At 41.7% G+C, this 23,551-nt stretch overlaps 1 protein-coding gene across 1 annotated transcript in view; it reads right to left on the minus strand.

Moving 5' to 3' along the window:
• The window catches only part of Crebbp (CREB binding protein), a 119,094-nt gene extending 95,610 nt beyond the window's left edge, over positions 1 to 23,484 (minus strand). The window contains exon 1 of the mRNA XM_028760817.1: positions 23,225 to 23,484. Within this exon, the coding sequence (XP_028616650.1) occupies positions 23,225 to 23,309 (85 nt within the window). The 5' untranslated portion in view covers positions 23,310 to 23,484. The remainder of the gene's footprint in view (positions 1 to 23,224) is intronic.
• Positions 23,485 to 23,551: the final 67 nt, after the last annotated feature.

Genomic DNA, 23,551 nt, shown 5'->3' on the forward strand with positions numbered 1-23,551 from the left:
GTTGGCCTCAAACTCAAGAGATATCCTGCCTCTGCCTCCCAGGTGCTAGGATTAAAGGCATATACCACCACAGTTGGCTCAAGTTAAAACATTTTTTTGGCAAAAGACTTGGGATAAGACGTACTATAAAGTACACATTAAAGATAGCTAAGTAGCTGCTTTCTTTCACTTTTCAAACTCCTCTAGGTTTTCTTTTGACATTCACTTATACTATAACTGACTACCAAAGTGTTCCTCTCAAATTCTTTTAAAATCTTTCATGGGGACCATCCTGTACTTTCTCAAATATTACTCTTTATACACAAACAGCAAGGGCTGTCTGGTATAGCAAAGAGAGCCCCAGTGGCTCTAGGTTCAAATGACAACAGTCATCACCACTACTGTCTCCCTCACTGATTATGTTTTCCTTGGCAAGATGAGAGTATACAGGCAACCTGTCCACAGGATACTAGATGAGGGAACTCAATAATAAACTGGGCACATCGAGACTAGCATGTAGTAAGAGCTTAATAAACATCAGTTATTATTGGCTCAACTTAAGACCGAAACAGTCAAGGTCCCAGCACTCACATCTGTAAAGAACAGGGCCAATGACTACTACATTCTTTATAGCTCAGCCCTGATAATAATTCTCAGCCTGAATGACTTGTAGCCATTCTAGAAGAAATGAGGCTTACTTAGCCTTGGACATCCTTAGTAATTATACAAATATATAATGGAATAATTCTCAAAATGATGGGGTAGGAGGAAGCAGTTATCAGCAACTATGCCAGTTTATCCATGCAATTATACAAGTTCTCAAAAGACAGTGAACTTTTTCTCAGTGACTGTTAAGAAATAATTAAAGCAAATCTCTCTAAAATCTGTAATTCAGGCTTTTATGCAGACATGCTACCATATAATTACTACAAAATACTAATGTTTTAATTCATTCTGGCTTGTTTGGTTGGGTTTTTTTTTAAGGGTTTTTTGTTTACTTTATTGGTTGTTTGTTTTTTGAGACTGGATCTCACAATATCCTGGAAACTCACTGTGTAGACTAGGTTGGCCTCAAAGTTAGATATTCTTTTATCTCTGTTTCCCAAGTGCTGGGATTAAAGCATATACCACCATGCCCAGCTTTTCATTTAAATAGTGATTTGTGTAAAAAGTTTCATCTCTCCTCAGAATAACCAATCTGTTAGACTCACTCCACTATGGTTGACAGTGGCTTCCTTCCCTAGCCCTCCCTAAAGTGGAGAACGAAACACCTGCCCTGGACAGGCCCTCTTTGCAGAAATGACTTGCCAGGTTTATGTCACTGTTTGATAAGTCATGCTACAGAAGACTCCATCCAGAGGCACTCTAAGGTGACAAGCCGCCTCAAAAGTACTTAAAAGTATTTACATCACACACACATGCCACACTACTGCAAGTGAACAGAAGAAAACCAAGCAAGGTATTCACTGTAATCACTGAATAAAACACAGAACTTTACAAAGTATAGTGTAAATCACAGAGGAAATAGCTAGTTTTAAAAATGTGCTTTACGGGGTTGGTAAAAATGGATCATTGGGAAAAAGTGTTTCCTGCTAAGCTTGACAAACTAAATGTGCTCCCCAGAACCTATATGATGTACACATGTACACTCCAAATAAATAACGTTAAAAAAAAAAAAACTTTCTAAATCCACTTTTCCACTTTAAAAGTCAGGTATAGTGGTGATTAATATCTAAAATCCCAGCTGGTAGGCTGAGGCTTGCCAACATGGCTGAGGCCAGTCAGTGTTACACAGAAAGCCCAAAGGTAGCAGGGTTAGAGAGTAAGACCATGTCTCAACATAAGTATAAAGAAAACAGAACACATGATTGATACAATTTTTAAGATTTGACTTGGAAAAGATAAAGTCTATTTTACATGATTATTATCAAATGTGAGCATTTTGTTTCTCTCAGATGCATGTCATGACCACCAGGAAAGCTTGTTTCATTGAACATTGTTTAACTTTCCACTTAAAGAATCCAAGACAAGGGGCTAGAAAGATGGCTCGGTGGTTAAGAGCATGGACTGCAATTCCAGAGATTCTGAGTTCAACTCCCAGCAACCACATGGTGGCTCACAACCATCTGTAATGGGATCTGACGCCCTCTTCTGGTATGTCTGAAGACAGCTACAGTGTACTCATATACATAAAAAATAAATAAGTAAATCTTAAAATCCAAGACAAGCAAGGTATATTAATGCAAGCCCACAATACAGGTCTTTAAGGAGATGGAAGCAAGAGAATCTTCAGTTCAAGGCCAGCCTGGAATACTTAACAAGACCTTGTCATAAAACAAATCAAAACTTAATAACCCAAGGCTGACTTATCTGAATGTTCCTTGTCAAGCCCTAAACCTTCAAGTCTTAAAAAATATCATCCTCCTATATTCATTCTGTAGACTTAACAGACATACAGAAATGCCACTCAGACTACTAACACAGCTTAAGTTTATTTCAACAGTGTGTTCACTACCTCCCTGAAGAATAGAGAAAAACCTTCATAAATACAAGGATGGTCACAGCAGCAGGCCACCAGAACTACAATACATGACCTAGAAGACCCTACTAGTTACACTGACTGTCTGGAACTAGAATAGGAAGAGGGGGCTGTTTTCTGCCAGCATGGCTAAAGGGGACTCAGACCTCAGAGAAATACATATAACCAGGTGCCTGCTCAAGCTACAACTCAACCAATTGCTGGAGAGATGATTATCTTGTGAAGAACAGTCCTGGAAGAAGAGGAATGTGGGCTCAGCTACAACTGTACCCTGAAGAAATGAACACATAGATCCCGATGCCTGCCTGGCTAACTCAGCCTCTACAGCCACTTAAACAAGGGGACAGTAGGCTAAGTCTTTAGGCTAATAGCCATGAGTTACAAAACATGCAGGTAGCAACATCAAATAAGGAGAAAAGGACAAAGAACATATCCTGGATGTTAAATTTAGGTGTCACAATATAGAAGTATACACGGGATATTGAGTGTCCAAAACAGGAAATCAATCCATTAAGCACAAAAATAATACATTAAACACAGGGATGTCACTGTGGTATAGAAAGCTTTGTCTAGTATGTGAAAGGCCTTGGGTTCAATTCCCAACACTACAATAACAGCAATAATAAATGAGTAAATAAATACATAGGAAACTATTATTGGCTGAGGTGTCTTGGATTGTAATCCCAGCACATGGGAGGCTAAGGCTGCTGCAAGTTCCAGACCAGTCTGTGTCTCCAAAAATCCCCTCCCCCCATAAAAATTCAGAGGCACAGAAGGACAGAAAATTGTCAGCTGAAGCAACTAAGCATTGAGCCCTGTGTGCTGTTAGCTGATGTCTACAATACCTCAGCATTAAAGACTGAAGCAGGAGGATCACCAAAAGTTCAAGGACAACCTGAACTAAATAATAAAACCATGTCTAAAAATTAAAAAGAAAAAAATTGTACTAATTACTAAACTGTGTCAACAAATATAAGCAGAGCACTTACAGATGTTTACACTGAGCACACATGTGCTGGTTTTCTTTAAAGCTTTAAGATTTCATTCACATACATGCTTTTGGAGGAAAATCTGATTAAATCAAAATTGTCAAAACAGCAAACTAGCTCAGGCGGTAAAGGTGCTTGCCACACAAAGTCTGACAACCTGAGTTCAACTCCCCGAATCCACATGAGTGGAAAAGAGAGAACACCAATTCCAAAGTTGTCTTCTAACTTCCACATGTGTCATGGCACACACACGCACACACACACACACGCACACACACACACGCACACACCGATAATTTTAATTACAAATGCAGGTCAGGAAGATAGTTTAGCAGTTAAAGGCACTTTGTTGCCATACCTGACAACCTAAGTTTAATTCCTGGGACCCCATATCATGATAATAGAAGAAAACTGACTTTTTACAAGCTATTCTCTGTCACTGGAAAAAATGGCAATGTGCACACCCATGCACCCACCTACATACACACACAACAAATGTGATTTTAAAGAATTAAGTTTAAGCTAGACATGGTGGCACATACCTTTAATCTCAGCACTCAGAAGCCAGAGGCAGGCAGATCTGTGAGTTCAAGGTCAGCCTGGTATACCAGAGTTCCAAGATAGTCAAGACAGTTCCAAGACAGGCTATAGAATAGAAGGGGGGGGGGGGAGGGAAGAAAGGAGGGAGGGGAAGGGAGGCAGACACACACATACACACACAGAGACAGAGACACAGCAAGTGATTCCTGCCACCAAGGCCAAGAACCTGAGTCCAATCCACAGGATACATGTGAGAGAATCCAGTCCCAAGAGTTATCCTCTCACCTTCACAGATGGCCCTGCTGTGTTTATTTACAAATAAGTAAACAAATGTAATTTTTTAATTTAAAAAGAAACATGAGGAAAAATTACAAATGCACATGACTTTTAGCTAACAATCACATCTAGGACCTGCCGCTTCTACAGCTTTATTTGCACATTTAACTTCACAGGGCTATACATTAAACCACTGTGAAAGAAAAAATTAGAAATACCGAAACATCCATCAGTAGGAGCTCAAACAGTAAAACACCAAGACTAGAAGATGATATGACAGCTCTTCACGTACTGACACATGTACAAAACACACTACCTTCGTCGGGAATGAAAAGGTGAGAAGGAATCTAAAATATGGAACTATAAATATTGCTCATATCCAGAAATCTGACATCATTTAAAAAAAAAATCAGACCCTGGTTGTTTCCAGTAATGCATCAGTGAGAAACCACTAATAAACACTGTATACTGTACAAGACGGTGAGTGTGACAAAGGCAGTAACAACAAATGCTACTGGCAAAACACAGTCCCCAGCTTATCTCTGAACTACAAATACAAAAATATGCATATGTGAATTTCTTTATTAGCTTTTTACTTTTGCTTGTGAATGTATGTGTGTATATGCATGTAGGCACATGTGTGGAGGTACGTATGTAAGAGGACAACTTACAGAAGTTGCTTCTCTCTTCTGTAAGCTGAGGAGATTAAACTCAACTTGGCACCAGGAACCTCTGCTGAGCTGTCTCACTGCCCCAGGTAGAGATTTTTTTTTCTTAAAGAAAGATGAGTGTTTTGAAATACAGAGGTAGTAGAGTTCCTAGTATACACAAGGCCCTGGTCTCAAACCACTGGAATGCAACCCATGAACCAATCAATCAACTAACAAATAAGATGCTTTTATTTGGACTTACAGTTTTAAGTGGCTTTTCTTTTTTTTCTTTTTAAATGCTTTCTTCTACTTTTGCAGTGCTGTGGACCAATCTCAGGAACTTGCAGGTGTTTGGTCAGTGTTCTACTACTTTAGAACCCTGGTTTTGACTTATTTTAAAAAGCATTTAGAAAAATAAAATGAAAGAAAAAAGGCCTCAGAAATTCCTAGTTCAACTTCCTGAAAACATTTCTAGAGACTACTTAAACCGTACACATCACACATCTTTTATACCCAAAAACGTCTTAAATTTTCATCTTTGTTCTCCATCCTGACCTTTTATTCAATGACTTTCAAACACCCCTGCCTTCTGCATTATCCACCCCTCTCTACAGTAACCAGTCATTTCCAGATCACTTAGAATAGTGAACTCAACTATACTTCGGAAAGGGCCCTTTTTCCTACCAGACTTCTGGGTTAGTTTCAGTGTTTCATAATCTCAAAATTCATTAAAGACTTGAGAGTAACATAAGTAATTCTTAAAATAACCAAGTAAGAAATGATTTTTACCACTTCATGCAGGCTATTAAGCTACAGCTAACCTATTATCTAAGGAAGCAGATAACAAAGCCAAAGGTTTTCAGACTGTTTCTAGGAACCTAGGTTATCATCATGACCTGGCCAAGCATCCATCTCTACCCCTCACAAATAATAAGTACCAAAGTATTTGTTGGCTAAAACAATGAAATGGTGGAGCTGAAACCAGCTCCCAGGGCAAAACTGTGTCCACGGTCTCAGAAGCTATTGAAGGTTCTTAATTAGGGTGGCCCAGTAAACAAGGCAAGAACAAAACTGAATTTTTTGCAATTATTCAAGTGTTCAAGAGTTTATACCTCCAGACTTTCACACTTGACATCTGTGCTGTTCCTCATGCCCAGAAAAGAACCAACTGCAATCTATTCATCCTCAAGTCTCAGCCCACAAGACCCTTCAAGAGTGAGTTCTGCCCCCTCTGGTGTTGCACAAACTCAGTGCTCCACTCAGTGCTGTAACAGCAGACTGCCCAAGATATGCCTTCCCCAGCATGAGCACATCCATGAAGGCAGAATCTAGGCCTGTCTTGTCACTCAATCAACCAGAGCCCACACCATAGTATATAACAACTATTACCCCAGTTAATAACACTGAAAAATTAACCTAAGCCACGAGCATTTCTCAAAGTATCCTCCATTTTTAAAAGGATTTTGTCTTGAAGTCATTTATCTTAAAGATAACTCTAGACAAATACAAGAAGCAAATGCGCTTAGAGATGCACTATTGAGAACAATGGCCACTGGTTACACAAGGCCATCTATTTAATTTTAAAATTTAGCCAGGCACAGTGGCCTACACATGAAAGTGTAGCACTTAAGAGGTGGTGGCAAATGAATCAGAAGTACAAGGCAAATCTCAGCTACTCAGTGAGTTTGAGGCAAGCCTGGGCTACTAAAAACCGTGTCTCAAACAAATAAAAGTAAATATATAACTTAATAAAATTGAATAGTTCTTATATCAGACTTGTTATTTCAAGTACTTGATGGTGGTACATGTGGGCTTTTAACTCCTACTGAACAACACTGTTCTAGACTCTAGATCACCAACATCATCTGAACAAAGGCACTATCCAACCCTTTCCCCACACTTCAGGCACTAAGATGGCCATCACAAGAACTACAACACTGACTTCTCTTCCTATCATCTTCATGGTCCCTGAATAGGTTTCGTGAAAAGTCAACCATGGTTCTACAAACAACACCTGATCATCAGTGTATAGGACCCTACAGTTTACATATACCTTTGGTTTTATTTTCAGTATTAGCTGTTAACTAGTTACAAGTCTTAATTTGTAATGACACCCACAAATTAAAAGGAAAACTCTTGGTCCAGTGTGGGACAATTTTTGCTAGTAAAAAGCCATACATCTCTATAGCTCAAATATAGAAGAGAATGAAAACATAATAACTCCCAATGAAGGAACTTCCCATCACTGAGTCTGAAAAGAAGAGGAAATCCCACAATACTATGGAGCTAGATATGCTCCCTCAAAATCCATGGATGACACAAAGAGGAATGACTAAGGTCTTACTGGCACTCCTCTCAAAAAGCCCACCTGAGAAGTTGCACAGGGAGGGAGTCCAAGGCCTGCCTGCCCCTCTCCCGCCCCCCCAACACACACACACACACACTCTCTCTCTCTCTCTCTCTCTCTCTCTCTCTCTCTCTCTCTCTCTCCCACTGCTGCTTTCTATAAAAGACAGACAATTTTTAAAATTTCTCTGCACTCAGATTTCCTTTTATGCTGTAAGTCCTAACCCATATCAAACCTTTGTTCTGAAACTCTAACTAGAAACCAGTTCCGCTTAATTAGAGTTCAATTTTCCAATAAAGAACAGAGAGAGTAAAGTGAGCCACACAATTGCTTGTTTAGTAGGATTTCCGACTCTTAGCTCTTAGTTCATTCTTTCTACAGACTGGAGCTGAAACTGCACTAGACCCCATATGACATGGAACGTGAAACAGGGAAAGAGAGCAACTTACCACAATGTCCTAGTGAGAAGCAATATGGATTTAGGTCTGGGTCAGGGCCTCATCCCTGTATCAATCATCTCATCCTCACTGGCCTCAGAGGTAAGTAATGCCCACTACATCCTCAATTAATTAAACAATAATAGCTGCGTCAACTGGCTACATACGAAGCTCCATAACAGCCTAATACACACAAGGCTAATCAAACTATGCAGGTAGAATGCTGCAAGGAGAAGCTCCCTTTTAGAGAGCTCTGCCTCCTTCCTTTGTCCCCACTAACATGTGAAGCCTCTGGCCCCAGTCACAGAGCTGCTGAGCTGGGAGCAAAACTTCCATGTCCACTGAGCCAAAGCCAGGGCTCCCTCCCAAGCACACATGGCTGGCTCTCAGTATAAAAAGCTCTGACATTTCCTTCAACTCTGAGTCATGCTTAGAAGGTTCTACTTTTAATCAGGTGACAAATACTCCAAATATTTTAATCCAAAAGAACTGGGTCAAGCTTTCAGAGTCCTTAACTATCAATGCAAACCCTACTTATTGATGGATTTCTATACATCCTGAGTGTCATCATTCAACTCATAATCAAGTTGCAAATCATTAACTTCTACTTAAATGTTACCCCAGCCTTCTCCATAGGTTACCCTAAATTTTCTGCTGTTTCACTGGCTATGCTAACTGTAAAGTTAGCAAGGGGAGGCTGGCAAATGACTCAGCAAGTAAAGGCCCTACAGCCAAACCTGATAACCTCAGTTTAATCCATGAGACCATGTAATAGAGGAAGAAAAAGCTCCCACATGTCCTCTGACCTCCACGAGTGTCATGGCACACATACATCCACACACCCCCACACAACATCCCCACACAACATCCCCACACACAGACAAAGTCATCAAATAGTACACATGTATAGGTGGCAGTGGAAAATGTAGAACTATTTAGGGTAACTAAGAGAGAAAACTTTTCTATTTTAAAAATAATTTATATTACAAGAGAACTGTATAGCCCCATTAAACAGACCATTCTCTGTATTACAGGCTGTTTGAATTCAAAACATTAATTGAAATACCTTGTAATTGAAATACCTTGTGTATTCATTGTTATTATAAAAACAAGGCACAGGTAAAGATTGGCAAATTAAGAGATTCTCAAACATAACACATAGGACACTTAAGAGGTGAAAGAAAAAAGATTTTCACTGCAAAGTTTACTATCCTTAGCAATGCTTAAACTAAACATTCTTTTTGATTAATAGAAACACAACACTGGGGGAAAATGTCACTAGAGATAATATTCAAGTATTTCTTAACAGTAAGTTTTAGTAGGAATTAAACTTTTAGACACAGAATTCAAAAATAGTCTTACTACTAAGGGAACCAGAAAAGACCCCAATAGTTTTTCTAGTACAGCTACAGTCTTTCTTTATATAGTGTCTAGAAATTAAAAGGGCAAGGGCACTTCACTCACTTCCAAGCCTTCCACACCCCATTCTCTGTGTGTATGAAGTACCCTGGTCAGAACCACTCAAGAAGGTCCAAGCTCATCAGCAAGCTAAGGAGCACCTATGCAGGACTCTCAGAGGACTACCCAAGGCAAGGAGAATATGCAAGAGCTCTACAACTATCAGAGCAGTGAGTGGTACACGTATCAGCATCAAAGTACCAGTTTTTCTCTTAAGGGTAAGCTCGAGACTAATAGGAAGGCATGATCTTTTTCCCATTAAAAGCAAGAGGTTAAGACAGGGCAGGTCTGACAGGTATGCTCCAAGAAGCAATCCGGTGAGGGCCATTCCCAACTTCAAATTATACTACAGCACCTTAGTAGTAAAAACAGCATGGTACTGACACAAAAAAGAAATGTGATCAACAGAATCAAATTGAAGGTTCAGACATTAATCCACATACTGATAGACACCTGCTTTTTTATACAGAAGCCAGAAATAAACACTGGAAAAAAAGACAGCATCTCTAACAAATGGTGCTGGTCAAACTGGATGGCTGCATGTACAAAAATCCACATAGTTCCATATCTACCACCCTGCACAAAACTCAACTACAAATGGATCAGAGACCTCAACATAAAACCAGATACACTCTACACAGAGAAGCCCTGTCTCGGAAAACCGGAGGGGGTGGGGGGGGGGACACAACCAGATATACTGAACCTGATAGAAGAAAAAGGAACACCATTAGCATAGACACCAAGGTCAACAATTAATAAATGGGACCTCATGAAATGGAAAGGTTTCTTTCTGCATGGCAAAAGACACTATCATCCACACAAAGTGGCAGCCTACAGAGTGGGAAAGATGTTTTTACCAATTACACATTCAATAGAGGCCTAATAGAACTCACATATATAAAGAACTCACATATATAAAGAACTCACATATATAAAAAACTATGTATCAAGAAAACAAATAATCCTTGGGGGCTGGAGAGATGGCACTGACTGCTCTTCCAGAGTTCCTGAGTTCAGTTCCCAGCAACCACATGGCTCATGGGCAACCATCTGTAATGGGATCAGATGCCCTCTTCTGGGGTGTCTGAAGACAGCTACAGTGTACTCATATACGTAAAATAAAAATTAAAAAAAAAAAAAGCCAATTAAAAAATGGAGTATAGATTTAAACAGAATTTTCAATGGCTGAGAAGCACTTAAAGAAATGTTCAACATCTATAGTCATCAGAGAAATCCAAATCAGAACTACTGAGATTTCATTTTACACCGATCAGAATGGCTAAGATCAGTAACACAAGCAACAGCTCATGCTGGCGAGGATGCAGAGCAAGGAGAACATCATCCACTGCTGGTAGAACTACTAACTTGTACACCTACTATGGAAATAGTAGTTCCTCAGAAGATGGGGATCAACCTATGTCAAGATCCAGCGGTACTACTCTTGGGCATATACCCAAAAGATGCTTCATCCTACCATGAGGACACTTGCCCGTCCATGTTCATTTCTGCTTTATTTGTAACAGCCAGGAATTGGAAACAACCTAGATATCACTCAACAGATGACTGGATAAAAAAAAAAAAAAAGTGGCACATTTATACAATAGAATATTACACTGTCATTTAAAAATAAAGTCATGCCAGGCAGTAGTGGTGCATGCCTTTAATCCCAGCACTTGGGAGGCAGAAGCAGGTGGATTTCTGAGTTCGAGGCGAGCCTGGTCTACAGAGTGAGTTCCAGGACAGATAGGGCTACACAGAGAAACCCTGTCTCAAAAAACCTAAATAAATAAATAAAGTTATGAACTCTGCTGGTAAATGGATGGAACTAGGAAAAATTCATCCTGAGTGAGGTAACACAGACCCAGAAAGACAAATATGATATGTATTTGCTTATATGTGGATATTAGCCATTAAGTCAGTAATAACCACACTACAATCTGTAGAACCACAGAGGTTAGTTATAGACTAAGGGACTAGAGGGGACAAATAGATTTCCCTGGGAAAGAGAGACAGGATAAATGGTTATGGAAGAATGGGGAGGAGGGCTGGAAATGGAGGGAAGAGGGGGATGAGGAACAGAATCAGGAGAAAGCTAAAATTAAGGACCATCTGAGAGGAAATATGGAAACCTAATACAGTAGAGGCACGCACGCACGCACGCACGCACGCACGCACGCACACGCACACACGATCTAAATGAAATAATGGGGAAGAGACCAAAGGAACTCCAACCCCAGGCTGTTAGTGAGACCACATACAGGTTCCTTTCCACAAACTAAAGGAAAGGTAAGGTGTTGGTGTAGTCTTAAACTTCACCACCTTTCCCCAGACGGAGCTCTGGCTCCTCCAGGCTTTCCTTTGGCTTTACCACTTTTGCTCCAGGGTCCAGTGGTGGGGTGGGGGGTGGAGACTATGCTACCAGCCCCCTTGAATTCCAAAAACCTTGAATCTGAGGATAAAAGACAAGCACACTCAGTTAATTCCTTTACAATTTCCCTTCTTGGCACAATTGCTGGGTGTCACTATCTCCTGCCTGGAAAGGTAGGCCCTTACCAATTTGTTATCTCTGACTCTCCACCTGCTCTAAAGTTAGTGGCTAGTCCCACCTAGCCCCTGCCAAACATCCTTGGCCACCCACCTGTAGCAAAGAAGGCTCTGTTATTGCCACAGATTCCAGGTCATCTTGCGTCATTCAACCTTTCAGATGGACCTAGCCAGAACTGCAGTCAAGCCCTGCACCTTCTAAGCATGCAGAGACTGGATAACAGAAGCTAAAGCTAGCTTTAAGTCTAACCAAATTTTCTAATCTTCCTACCCCTTCCCGCTCCTTTAAAGAATTTCTCATCGTCCCTATTGAACAGAAAGAAGTTATGGAGAGTTGTCAGCCCAAGTCTCTTAGGCTGGGGTGGATGGTTCTGGTTATTTTATGGATTATAGGTATGTTGTCATTTTTAAAGGATACTTGGCAAATGTTGTAGCTGTGGACAAAGAGGAAACTAAAGAGCTTAGACTCAGGGATTTCTACCTTTCCTCTCCTCTTCTCTATCCTCCCTCTTTGGGTAAAGGAAAGGGTGGGGTGGAAGAGGAAAGGGGGATACAGCAATATCATAGAAGAGAGGAGGTGGAAGGAAGACGGAGCAGAACCACAGGGCCCGGAGAAACCGGGCAAGAGCAAGAGATCTCACAGGTGGAGATAAGAGTGGTGTGGTGAGAAACCTGCCCAATCTAGCGTGCAGCTTGTAAACATTGTAACTGAGCTGTGTGAGGTGTGCACAGGTTTATTGGGGTTGGAGATTTACTGCAACAGGAAGGCCCTATTGCTGAAGACAACAACTACACAACTCACTGAACATGGAGAAGACAAGCTGGTGCCTATATGAAACCTTCACCCCTACATGCTATCTTAAGTATTCTTAACAATACAAAAGGAAAAACTTATACACCAACTCAGTCACAAACCCTTTGATCTACAATGGTATCCTGCCTATAAGATATGCTAGTGCAATGGTGAAAGAAAGCTTGTAGCAACAACTAACCAATTACCAGATTTAACTTAAGATCCACTCCATGACATAAAATCAGTAAGTGATACTACCTGGACGACCAAGAACCTGGGACTAGATAGCCCAGGGACCTGGGGTAAAACCAAATACTACTGTTCTACTAAAAGAATGTAATAATAAAATGATTCCTAGTGACATTCTGCTATACTCATAAACCAGTGCCTTGCTCGGCCATCATCAGAGAAGCTTCCTCCTGCAGCATCAAGGAACAATAGAGAGGCTCACAGCCAGAGTGAGAGACCTTGGAATACTCAACCCTAAATGGGATTATCTTCATCAAATTCCTCCTCAGGACTACTCAGAGAACTCTGTGAAAGAGGAAGCAGAAAGTGTAAGAGCCTGAGTGGATGGAGGGCCCACAGAAACAAGGCCCTCTGAACCACACACAGACTGAGGTAGCATGCACAGGGCCTGCACCTGTCTTTTGATAATAGATTATGGCTTCCAGTTTAGTGCTTTTATAGGATTCTGAGTGTGGGAACAAGAGGGTCTATATCTATTCCTTGTGCCTTTTCTTGGGCTTGTTTCCTTTTGACATAATCTGATGTGTTACTTTTTCTTTTATCTTATTATAGTTCATTTTATTATCGCCCCTTAGAAGCCTGGTTGTTTTCTGATATGACTGAATGGGGACGACAAGGGAGGTGAGAGGACCTGGAAGGAATAGATGGAAGAGAAACCATAATCAGGATATATTATGTGAGGAAAAAAGTTTTATTTTCAATATAAGGGGGAAAAAATGGGTGAAGGGGAGCCAGCTGTGGTGGCACAGCACACAGCTTTAATCCCAACACTCAGGAAGCAAAGGCAGGTAGATCTGAGAGTATGAGGCTGCCTTGGTCTACACATAGTAAATTCTAGGACAGCCAGGGCTACACAGAAACCCTCTCTCAAAAACAAACAAACAAACAAAAAAAAAAAAACAGGAATGAATGAAGGGCAAGAGTACATGAACTAACACTGGAGTACGTTAGAGGACAGACGGCATGCCCAGGAGTATGAAGGCTTCTAAGGGACATCTGAGAACAACCAGAAGAAGAGTTATACAAGAGTTATCTTTCTATGTATATGTGACATCTAAGACAAAAAGACAGTCATGGCCAGGGTCCCATTTCCAGCTCTGAAGACTGGAAAAGCAGTTGGCTTCCCCAACTGACTGATCAGCACTATAGTACACTAGGAAAGGCCAAGGAAGAGGTGAGAAGACTACCAAACCACTGACTTCACCTCAGCTTCCTGGATTCTACACACTGAGATGTTCAGAACAGTAGAGAATAAATGCATCTCTTCTGGATTGCTCTTTCTGCATTTTCAAACTTAAATTGCATTTTGTATTTTCTTAGTTTTGCTTCCAAGTTTGAGTGAACACAGGTCTAAGCCACTGAAAGGCATCACCAAAAATCTTCTGTACAGTGTTAATGCCTAACAGGTATCTCAGACTGAACTGTAAAACACAAGAGTAGTAAGGAACAGAATAGTTTCACATATCTGAGACTTATCAAGTCCATGAAATAAGTTTCAAAATTATCAGGGTTTACAGAACACTTAAGTTTTTAAGATTTTAAATTTTCATTGCTATCATGTTTCTAGTTTTTTTTTTTTGGGGGGGGGGCTTGAGACAGGGTTTCTCTGTGTAGCCCTGTCTGTCCTGGAACTCACTCTGCAGACCAGGCTGGCCTCAAACTCAGAAATCCACCTGCCTCTGCCTCCCAAATGCTGGATTAAAGGTGTGTGCCACCACCGCCTAGCCCATGTTTCTAGTTTTAAAAAATTAAGTACAGGGGCTGGAGAGATGGCTTAGCCGGCTCTTCCAAAGGACCAGCATCCAATTCCCAACACCTACAGGGCAGCTAACCATCTATAACTCCAGTTCCAGGTGATTTGATGCCCTCTTCTGGCCACCAAGGGCAACGGGCAAACATGGTGCACAAACATACATGCAGGTAAAATACATGATATACATAAATAAATCTTACATTTAAAAAGTGAAAATGGGTTCTTTCCAGCTCCTGGCTGGAAAGAACCCAAATGTCCTTCAACTGAGGAATGGATTCAAAAAATGTGGTACATTTACACAATGGAGTATTACTCAGCTATTAAAAACAATGAATTCAGCCGGGCGGTGGTGGCCTTTAATCCCAGCACTTGGGAGGCAGAGGCAGGCGGATTTCTGAGTTCAAGAGTTTGAGGCCAGCCTGGTCTACAGAGTGAGTTCCAGGACAGCCAGGGCTACACAGAGAAACCTTGTCTCGAAAAACCTAAAAACAATGAATTCAAGAATTTCCTAGGTAAATGGATGGAACTAGAAATTATCATCCTGAGTGAGATAAGCCAATCACAAAAGAACACACATGGTATTCACTCACTGATTATTGGATATTAGCCCAGAACCTTGAAATATCCAAGATTCAACTCACAGGCCACATGAAGCTCATGAAGAAGGAAGACCAAGTGTGTGTGCTTTGGTCCTTATTAGAAGGAGCAACAAAATACTCAAGGGAGCAAATATGGAGACAAAGTGAGGGACAGAAACTGAAGGAGGGGCAGTCTAAAGACCATTCCACCTGAGTATCCATCCCATGTGCAGTCACCAAAGGTAGATGCTGATGTGGAAGTCAGGAAGCGCATGCTGATAAGAGCCTGATATAGATGTCTCCTTAGAGGTCTGCAAGAGTCTGACATATTCAGAGGCAGATGCTCACAACTAGCCATTGTACTGATCATGGGGTTCCCAATGGAGGAGTTAGAGTGAAGACTGTTGGAGCTGAAAGGGTTTGTGGCCCCATGAGGAGAGCAACAATACCAACGAACCACAGTTCCCAGGGTCTAAACCACCAGCCTGGAAGCACTTAGGGAGGGATCCATGGCTCCAGCTGTATATGTAAGAGCGAAGGGCCCTGCTGGGCATAGGTGGGAGAAGAGATCCTTGGCCTCATGAAGGCTGGACGCCCCAGGGGTGGGAATTTGAGGGTGGGGAGGTGGGAGTCGGGGGGTAGGTAGGGGTACATCCGCAGAGAAGCAGGAGGAGGGTTGAGGGGATAGGGGGTTCCTGGGTGGGTGGGGGATGGGGAAAGGGGACAACATACGAAATGTAAATAAAACATCCAATAAAAAAAAAGTGAAAATGGAATAGTACCAACTACAGAATTCCGGTTATATATCCAGTGAGGGTATACAACAGACATGGCTACACACAGGAATGTGTGATAACATGCATAGCTACTACAGTTTCCAGCCATTAACATTCTAATCAGATTAGCATCCCCCAAAATCCCCAGAAGACAAGGCACATCCACATACCCTAGTAAATACAGGGTCAACTCCTGTTCATTGAGCATTTCCTCCAGCCCAGCTATTTTCCAGACATCACCTCGGACAATACTGTAATAATAATATGATCATCGTCCCATTTTACAAATGAGAAAACTGAGGTTAGAGAGTTGAAACCTGGCCAGAACTCACCAGGTAGGTTATCAATGGTGAGAATATCGAGATGTGACACTCAAAATTAAAAGAAAGGAAAAAAAGAAACAAACAAACAAGAGAGAGGGGGAGGGAGGGAAGGAGGGAGGGAGGGAGGGAGGAGGTGGGGCACAAGCATGGGTGTGCCAGAGAGTGGTGACAAGTAATGTAAAAGCAGAGTCTTAGGAGAAAACTAGGAGCATTTGCCTCAAACATCTCCTAAGGGCCTACTGTGTAAGTGAGCCTCCTTGTGTTGTACTCAGTGCCAGTGGGTAACTGTGGCATGTCTGTACGTCTGTACCAACTCTTAAGAGAGCCACTCACCACCTAGTTTCACAAAAAAGGGAGGATGCTGAGGACTTGAGGTGACATAGTAGGAGGGAAAAGAATGCTGTGAGCTACGAAAAGAACCAAAATGGCCAGCAAAAGAACAAAGCCACATGAAGTTACTGGGCTTTCTGTTAAATGTATCTGATTTCAGGGGCTGGGAGGCAGCTCAGCAGTTAAGAGCACTGACTGCTCTTCCATAGTTCCTGAGTACAATTCCCAGCAACCACATGGTGGCTCACAACCATCAGTAACCGGATCAGATGCCCTCTTCTGGTGTGTCTGAAGCTACAGTGTATTCATATAAATAAAACAAATATTTTTTTAAAAAATGTACCTGATTTCAAATACCGTATAAAAAGCTATCACAGAACAACAACAGCAACGACAACTCAAAAGAGGTCCTCTTAATTGTGAAGTGGTCATCCTACCCTACCTACTTAGTCACTGTCCAGGCCAGTTGCAAAAGTCTCAAAAAACATGTGCTACTGCTATGCCCAGCTGAGAATGGGCACAACAGCCCAGTCGTCCCAAATGGGTGGTGCTTAGACCATGAGTCCCATGCCACTCACATCACCAAGCTACAGCTCAAGGGAAAATTCTCCAGGTGCTAAATTTTACAATAAAATTTAAAAGGAGATAGCAGTGCCTACATACTGTCTATGGCTGAGCTCTTGCCAAAATGACAGAGTACGACTGTTAGAGCAAGAGAGCAGATGCCCCAGAGCCAGAAATATGTCCTCTCTGGTCTTTTACAGAAGTTGTTTACTGATCATGCATCACATCAAGGGTTTGGGGGCATTACTGGTGCTAATGAGCTGTAGGAAGGTTGGGAAGTTCAGCCATAATCTTTGAAGGTGCACAGTGCCCACCAGCACAAGCTCTGAGAGACTAAAACCAAAACTCTTAAGCTAGAACTAACCTCAATGGGGCACAAACCCCTTAAGTTATTATTTGTCTGTTTAGTTTAGTTGTTTGGTTTTTCAAGACAGAGTTTCTCTATGTAGCCCTGGTTGTCCTAGAATTCACTCTGTAGACTAGACCAGGCTGGCCACTGAACCATCTCTCCAGTCCCAGCCTTTTTTTTTTTCTCCCTTTTGAGAAACACCTTTTGTGCCCTTTAATTTCCTGAAATACAGACCAAGTGCTGACCTGAGTAAGATAGAAGGTAACACCCTCATTAATGGAACCCAAGAACTAAGCTTTACACAGGCTTTACACACCCGTAATACTTCATCTGAACAAAGAAAGGCATATTAATCACCTCATTTTAAACTGTTTTGTTTTCAAACATGAAATAAAAACACTAAAACCCAGCATTTGCAGAGTCCTACATAATGAGGTGCTCTGAGAGCCAATCACAATGGCAGAAGCTAAAGGTGTAAACTACTGGCTTACAACCTAAGCATCAATTCCCAAAAGCAGAAATAAAGCCTCAGCTCCTTTATAAGACATTTTTAGTTCTGTTACCAAATCAAGTGCAGTACAGTATAGCATATCTGTAATCCCAGCAACTCAGGAGGTGACAGCAGAAACATCAGGAATTCATGGCCAGTCTGATCTACATGAAATCCTGTCTCAAGAAAATGAAAAAGAGCCAGGCAGTGGTGGTTCATGCCTTTAATCCCAGCACTTGGGAGGCAGAGGCAGGCGGATTTCTGAGTTCGAGGCCAGCCTGGTCTACAGAGTGAGTTCCAGGACAGCCAAAACTACACAGAGAAACCCTGTTTTCAAAAGAAAAAAAAAAGAAAAAAGAAAGAAAGAAAAAACAGAAAAGAAAAAAGAAAAACAGTAATTACAGAACCCTACTTTTTGCTTTAACAGTATGCAACCAGTGGTGTGCTTCACAATCACACCATATTTTTCTAAAGACTTACCAGTACAGTCCATTCCTGACCCCAAAAGATTCATACTTTCATGGCAAAAATACAGTCCTACCTGATGAAAACGTTTACCTCCTATTTAGTCAAGACAATAATAAGGACCATACATTGTAGATTTTTCTGAAAAGGACTGCATGTGTTTGTGCAAGTGTAAGACAGAGGAGGGGGAGGAGGGGAGGAGGGAGGGAGGGAGGGAGGGAGGGAGGGAGGGAGAAGTAGACAGACAGAGGCAAACAGAGAAACTAAGACCTGCCTAGTAGCACGGAGGTTGTCCAGAACTCATAATGTTGCCTAGGTTAGCACCCTCCTGGAGTACTGGAATTACAGGTGTGTGCCATAGGTCTACAATTTTTAATTTACCAGCTGATGTGAATGCTACTGAAACCTGGCAAATATCACTGTCCATGAGTCAGAAAAATGTTTTTCTGTGTATGGGTGTTTTGCCTGCATGTGTATCTGTGTAGCAAGTGCATGCAGTATCTATAAAGTCCAGATTCCCTGGAACTGGAGTTATAAGCAGTTGCTAGCTGAACCTTCTCTCCAGCCTCAAAGTCAAGTAAATGCTTTAGAGGTACAAATATATAAAATAAATTCCTATGATGTTCATTTTTAAATATATTATTACACTTAACTATATTTTGTGTGTATATATCTATACACACGCACACACACATATATATACACACACACACACAAAGACATGAAGAAGACATGAATATGTCATAACCCATGTATGAAGGTCAGAGGACAACTATCAGGAGTCAGTTCTCTCCCTCCACCATGTGCAGGACTGGGACCAAACTCAAGTTTTCAGGCTTGGCGGCAAGTGCCTTCACATGCTGAGTTATCTCACCTGAATCTAGGACTTCTAACCATCTAGGTTTGGTTCTGTCTATAGCTCTGGAGCCCATCCCCCTTAAGTCATGGGTCTTCATCTAGAATGTAGCTTCTTTTCATCTGTTGCTAAGATGGCTTTAGGGAAAAGTACTGTCTGATACATAAAGGACTGCACACAATGAAGATTACCATTTACCAGTAAAAAGATGTTAGTAGTTAATCATATTTACCACAAGCTCTCTTTAAATATACTTTTCTACTGCATTTAAAGAAATTTGTAGCTTCTCAGAAGGCTGAAGCAAGAGGCTCACTACAGTCTAGGAGTTGAGGTCTGGCCCAGACAACACAGTGAGGCTCTGCCTCTTTAAAAGGAACTTTTTGTTAGTGATCACAGAGCATGCCTGCAATGCCAGCAATACTTAGGAGGCTGAAGCAGGAGAATCACAAATTTGAGCCTAGTATATAGAGCCAATTTGATGTCAATCCTGGATACACCATGATCTTGTTTCAAAGAGGAGGGGGGGAGAGAGGGGAGGGAGAGAAGAGAGAGAGAGACAGAACTTTAAAAAATAAATAAATAAAAGGCACAAGCATTATAAAATACAACCACAAGAGTTTAGGGCCACAGCACAAGCTAAAATCTATATATGTTTTTGATTAAAAAACAAAAACAAACTTAAAACTTTCTATAAAATTTTAATGTGTGAGCAAGAGAGTGAGTGCCAGTTCATGATATGGTGTCACACCTAAAGGAGGGAAGGTGGGAGGACGCTCTGTGGAGTCAGTTCTCTCCTTCCGCCTTTGTATGGGTTCTGGGAACCGAGCTCAGATCACTAGGCTTACATGGCAAGTACTCTGCTTGACCCACTGAACCATCTTGCTGGCCCTAACACTTTTTAAATGGTTTATTTGTTACACACAAAGTTTATTGTAAAGTTTCCCAAGTCACTAAGTGTGATAATGTATGCCTATAATATTAGTACTTAAAATTAAAAGGCTGAGGCAGGAGGATCAAGAGTTCACATAACAAATTCCAAGCCAGTCTGATCTAATCAGCCTCAAAAACAAAAAAAAACAGAGAAACCAAACAAAAAAATATAAACAATAAAAAAACACTTTCATAAATGTATGAACTGCCAATTTTGTATGTTAAAAAAAGTCTATTTGCCTGAATATTTATTTCTTCTCTACTGTTCAATCATGAATCCATGGTGTCAAAAGATTCTAGAGTAAGCTATTTTAATTTGGACATACTAAGAGAAAGTTTCCAAAATACATGACCAACTACATACTTATAACACAAAGTTCCCTGCTTCTTACAAACTGCTTAACAGTTCAACATAGAACAAGAAAATAGCATTTCACCAACATCTGATACCATCTGACTCTGCCACTCCAGAACTGCCTGTGGTAGGGTGAAAAGTAGTTTCTCCTTCCTCTTGCTACCCTCCTCCAGGCACCTTCCCTTCCTCTGTGTGTTCTTCCCCATCTTAAGTAACAAAGGCGATCATCACTCAGACGCTCCTGGCCCCTAGTGGAGTGGTGTATGCGCACATGGACACTCCCCTTCAGTACACTGCAGGCCTGGTAGGCTCCCCTCTTTATCAAGGGCACTCTCTTCCCCACCCACTACCATCCCTAGAAACAACTAAAATGCACTTGATGGATTAACAATACGGTCCCCAAAGATGTGGCCTTATCACTATAGTTCAAGTAGCAACTGTTTCAAAGTCTAGGGCTTCTGCTCCCTCTCCTTGCATCCCTTCCCTCAAATTTGATCTTGTGCAAACACACACCTTGCCTACCCTTGCCCAATTTCCTCTTGGAGGCCTGAGATCCCCTTAATAAAACAAAGTTCAGTTTTTCTCAACATTATCTTTCTGTCTCTATCCCAACCTTCACTGCTTTAAATACATTTAACATAAATACCTCAGCCATTTATTTGCTTAATTTACATCTTTAAGGTCTATGTGATACTGATCTTTGACTAATAGTTATTCTTAACGAAGTTTCACCTTGTTTAATGTATTCAATAATGGCTTCTTCCTCAGAGTGCACCCTTACTCCCTTTCAAAACAATGTGATGGTGCATTTCACGTAATCAAAGACTCAAATATAAATGCCATCTTATTCTTTGATCATTTAAATCAGAATCATCAGAAACTACTACTCTTTGTTTCATATATTTGTAAATGTGAAAGTACTCTTCCGCTTCTCCTGGGTAAAAACTGGAAAGGGAAAGAGACAAAATGCTTAAGTGCAGAAGATCCTATCTGATAAGTTCTGCTCTGGTTAGCAATCCATTAAGTAAATATCCGACAATCCAGTAAGAGAAGCTACACTGAAAGGAGGGGGAGGAGGAGGAAGAGGAAGGGGAGGAAGAAGAGGAAGAAGAAAAGGCATCTTTTGGGTTCCATCTTATAAACCTCTGGATGTTTAAGATACTACAGGTCTTTTTGTGGTCTTATTAATTTGCCCCACTTTTAAGAAAAAAATCTACAACAATCTCACTCAGTAACAGCAAAGCTGAAAAGTCTTCAAGTTACCAGTGTCAGAGGATAAACTTCAGGATGAAACTTGTCTGGTATGATCTACATTTCACATGATTACAGTCTTCTGGCTCAAGCATAGCAAGATTACTAAAGCAAGGGAGCGCTATTCTGCAGAAGTGTACCTAAACCACTGTTTCAAGATTTTTCATCAATAAGTAAGATTTTTATGAAAATAAACATCAAACTCAACTTGTCATTTAAAAAGAAAAGCACCATTAGTGACTTTTCCCTACCTGTGAATCATTTATTTACTCCTTCCTACTTCTCAACAAATTTTAAGTTAACAAAAATCTGAAAAATGATGGAGGAGAGAGAACATTCCCCTCTCATTTCTACATTAACTTTCATGACTGGATTCCAGGAACAATACTCAAACAGAAGCCATGAAGTCTAAGTTTTGTTTTAACAGTAAAAATATTTTTTAATACACTTGTATAAAGTCCCATAAAGAGTTCCACAACTTGAACATCTGTGTCTAGCACCAATCTGCAGGCAGCAATGTAACTTGATTTGGACCCATTCATCAGAAACTGATTTTCAGATGCCGCTACAAGTACGTACTGGAGAAATGCTAGCTGCGCTGAGCCGGCATTGTTCGCAGCACCACACAAGTTTTTATTTTGAAGGAGAGCTTAAACGAGGAAATACGAATAACTGGCAAGGTTATCATAGAGCTGCCCAGAAGTACTCTGAATTACTGAATGAACAGAAAACTCTTGGAGACCCGATACGATCACCTAAGAAAGTTTACATGGAAGCTATTTAGTGAGCCGGGGAAAAGATTTAAGAGTATCTTGCTTTTTCCCCCCTGAAAGATTTAAAGTCCTTAATTTGTAATTTTTCATCTCCACTGTAAAACCATACCTCAAAGGCAGACTGGAGACCAAATGGACGTTTAAAAGCCTGCTAGCTTCTTTTTAAGGTTACATATGTAAATGAAAGACACCACAGCAACTTTGATGACAGCTTGCACATGAGGTTTGGGGTTTTGGAAAAAAAATACTAGTTGATCAAAAAAAAAAATCAAGAGTTTCTAAATAACCACTAAGCGTTTTCCCAAGCAACACATTCCAAGAAACTTCTCAGTAGCAACTCGTAAGAAGGCAGCAGCTGTGTCCGCGACTGCACAGCCTAGAGTGGGGGTCCGATCCTGAAAGCCCTCATTACCTCTGGTCGAATTCTCTCACTCCAAATCTCCAAGGTCCCCTCCGCTGTCATCCCGGCCGGCCACGCGTGCTGACACTCGGCCGCGCCCCCGCTTCACTTTTCCTCCCCAGCAGGGAAGCGCATCCATAGGCCCGGGACCGAGTCTCCCGCCACTACGACCCTCAGCTCCCTCCCCGCCGCGGACTCTTGACAGCGAGTCTAGCTAGCCCCAGCCTCACCTGTGCTGTCATTCGCGGAGAAGCCGGGCGAGCTGAGTTTGGCTCGTTTGGGGTTGGGCGGTCCGTCCAGCAAGTTCTCGGCCATCTTCACCTGCTCGCGGAAACAGCCCTGAGCGCGGGCGGCGCGACGCGGCCCGGACGGGGGTCGGGCCGGCGGCTGCGAGCAGGCGAGCCAGCGAGGAGCGAGCGCAGGAGCGCGGGCCGGGCCGCGGAGGGCGCAGGCCGGGTGGGGGAGGCGGCGGCCAAATCTCAGCCTCAGCAACAGCGCCCCGCAGCGCTCACCGCCCGCCCCCGGCCGCCGCCGCCGCCGGCCGCGGCCCCCTCATC

The sequence above is a fragment of the Grammomys surdaster genome, unplaced genomic scaffold (genome assembly GCF_004785775.1).
Source record: "Grammomys surdaster isolate TR1022 unplaced genomic scaffold, NIH_TR_1.0 126612, whole genome shotgun sequence".
Lineage (NCBI taxonomy): Eukaryota > Metazoa > Chordata > Mammalia > Rodentia > Muridae > Grammomys > Grammomys surdaster.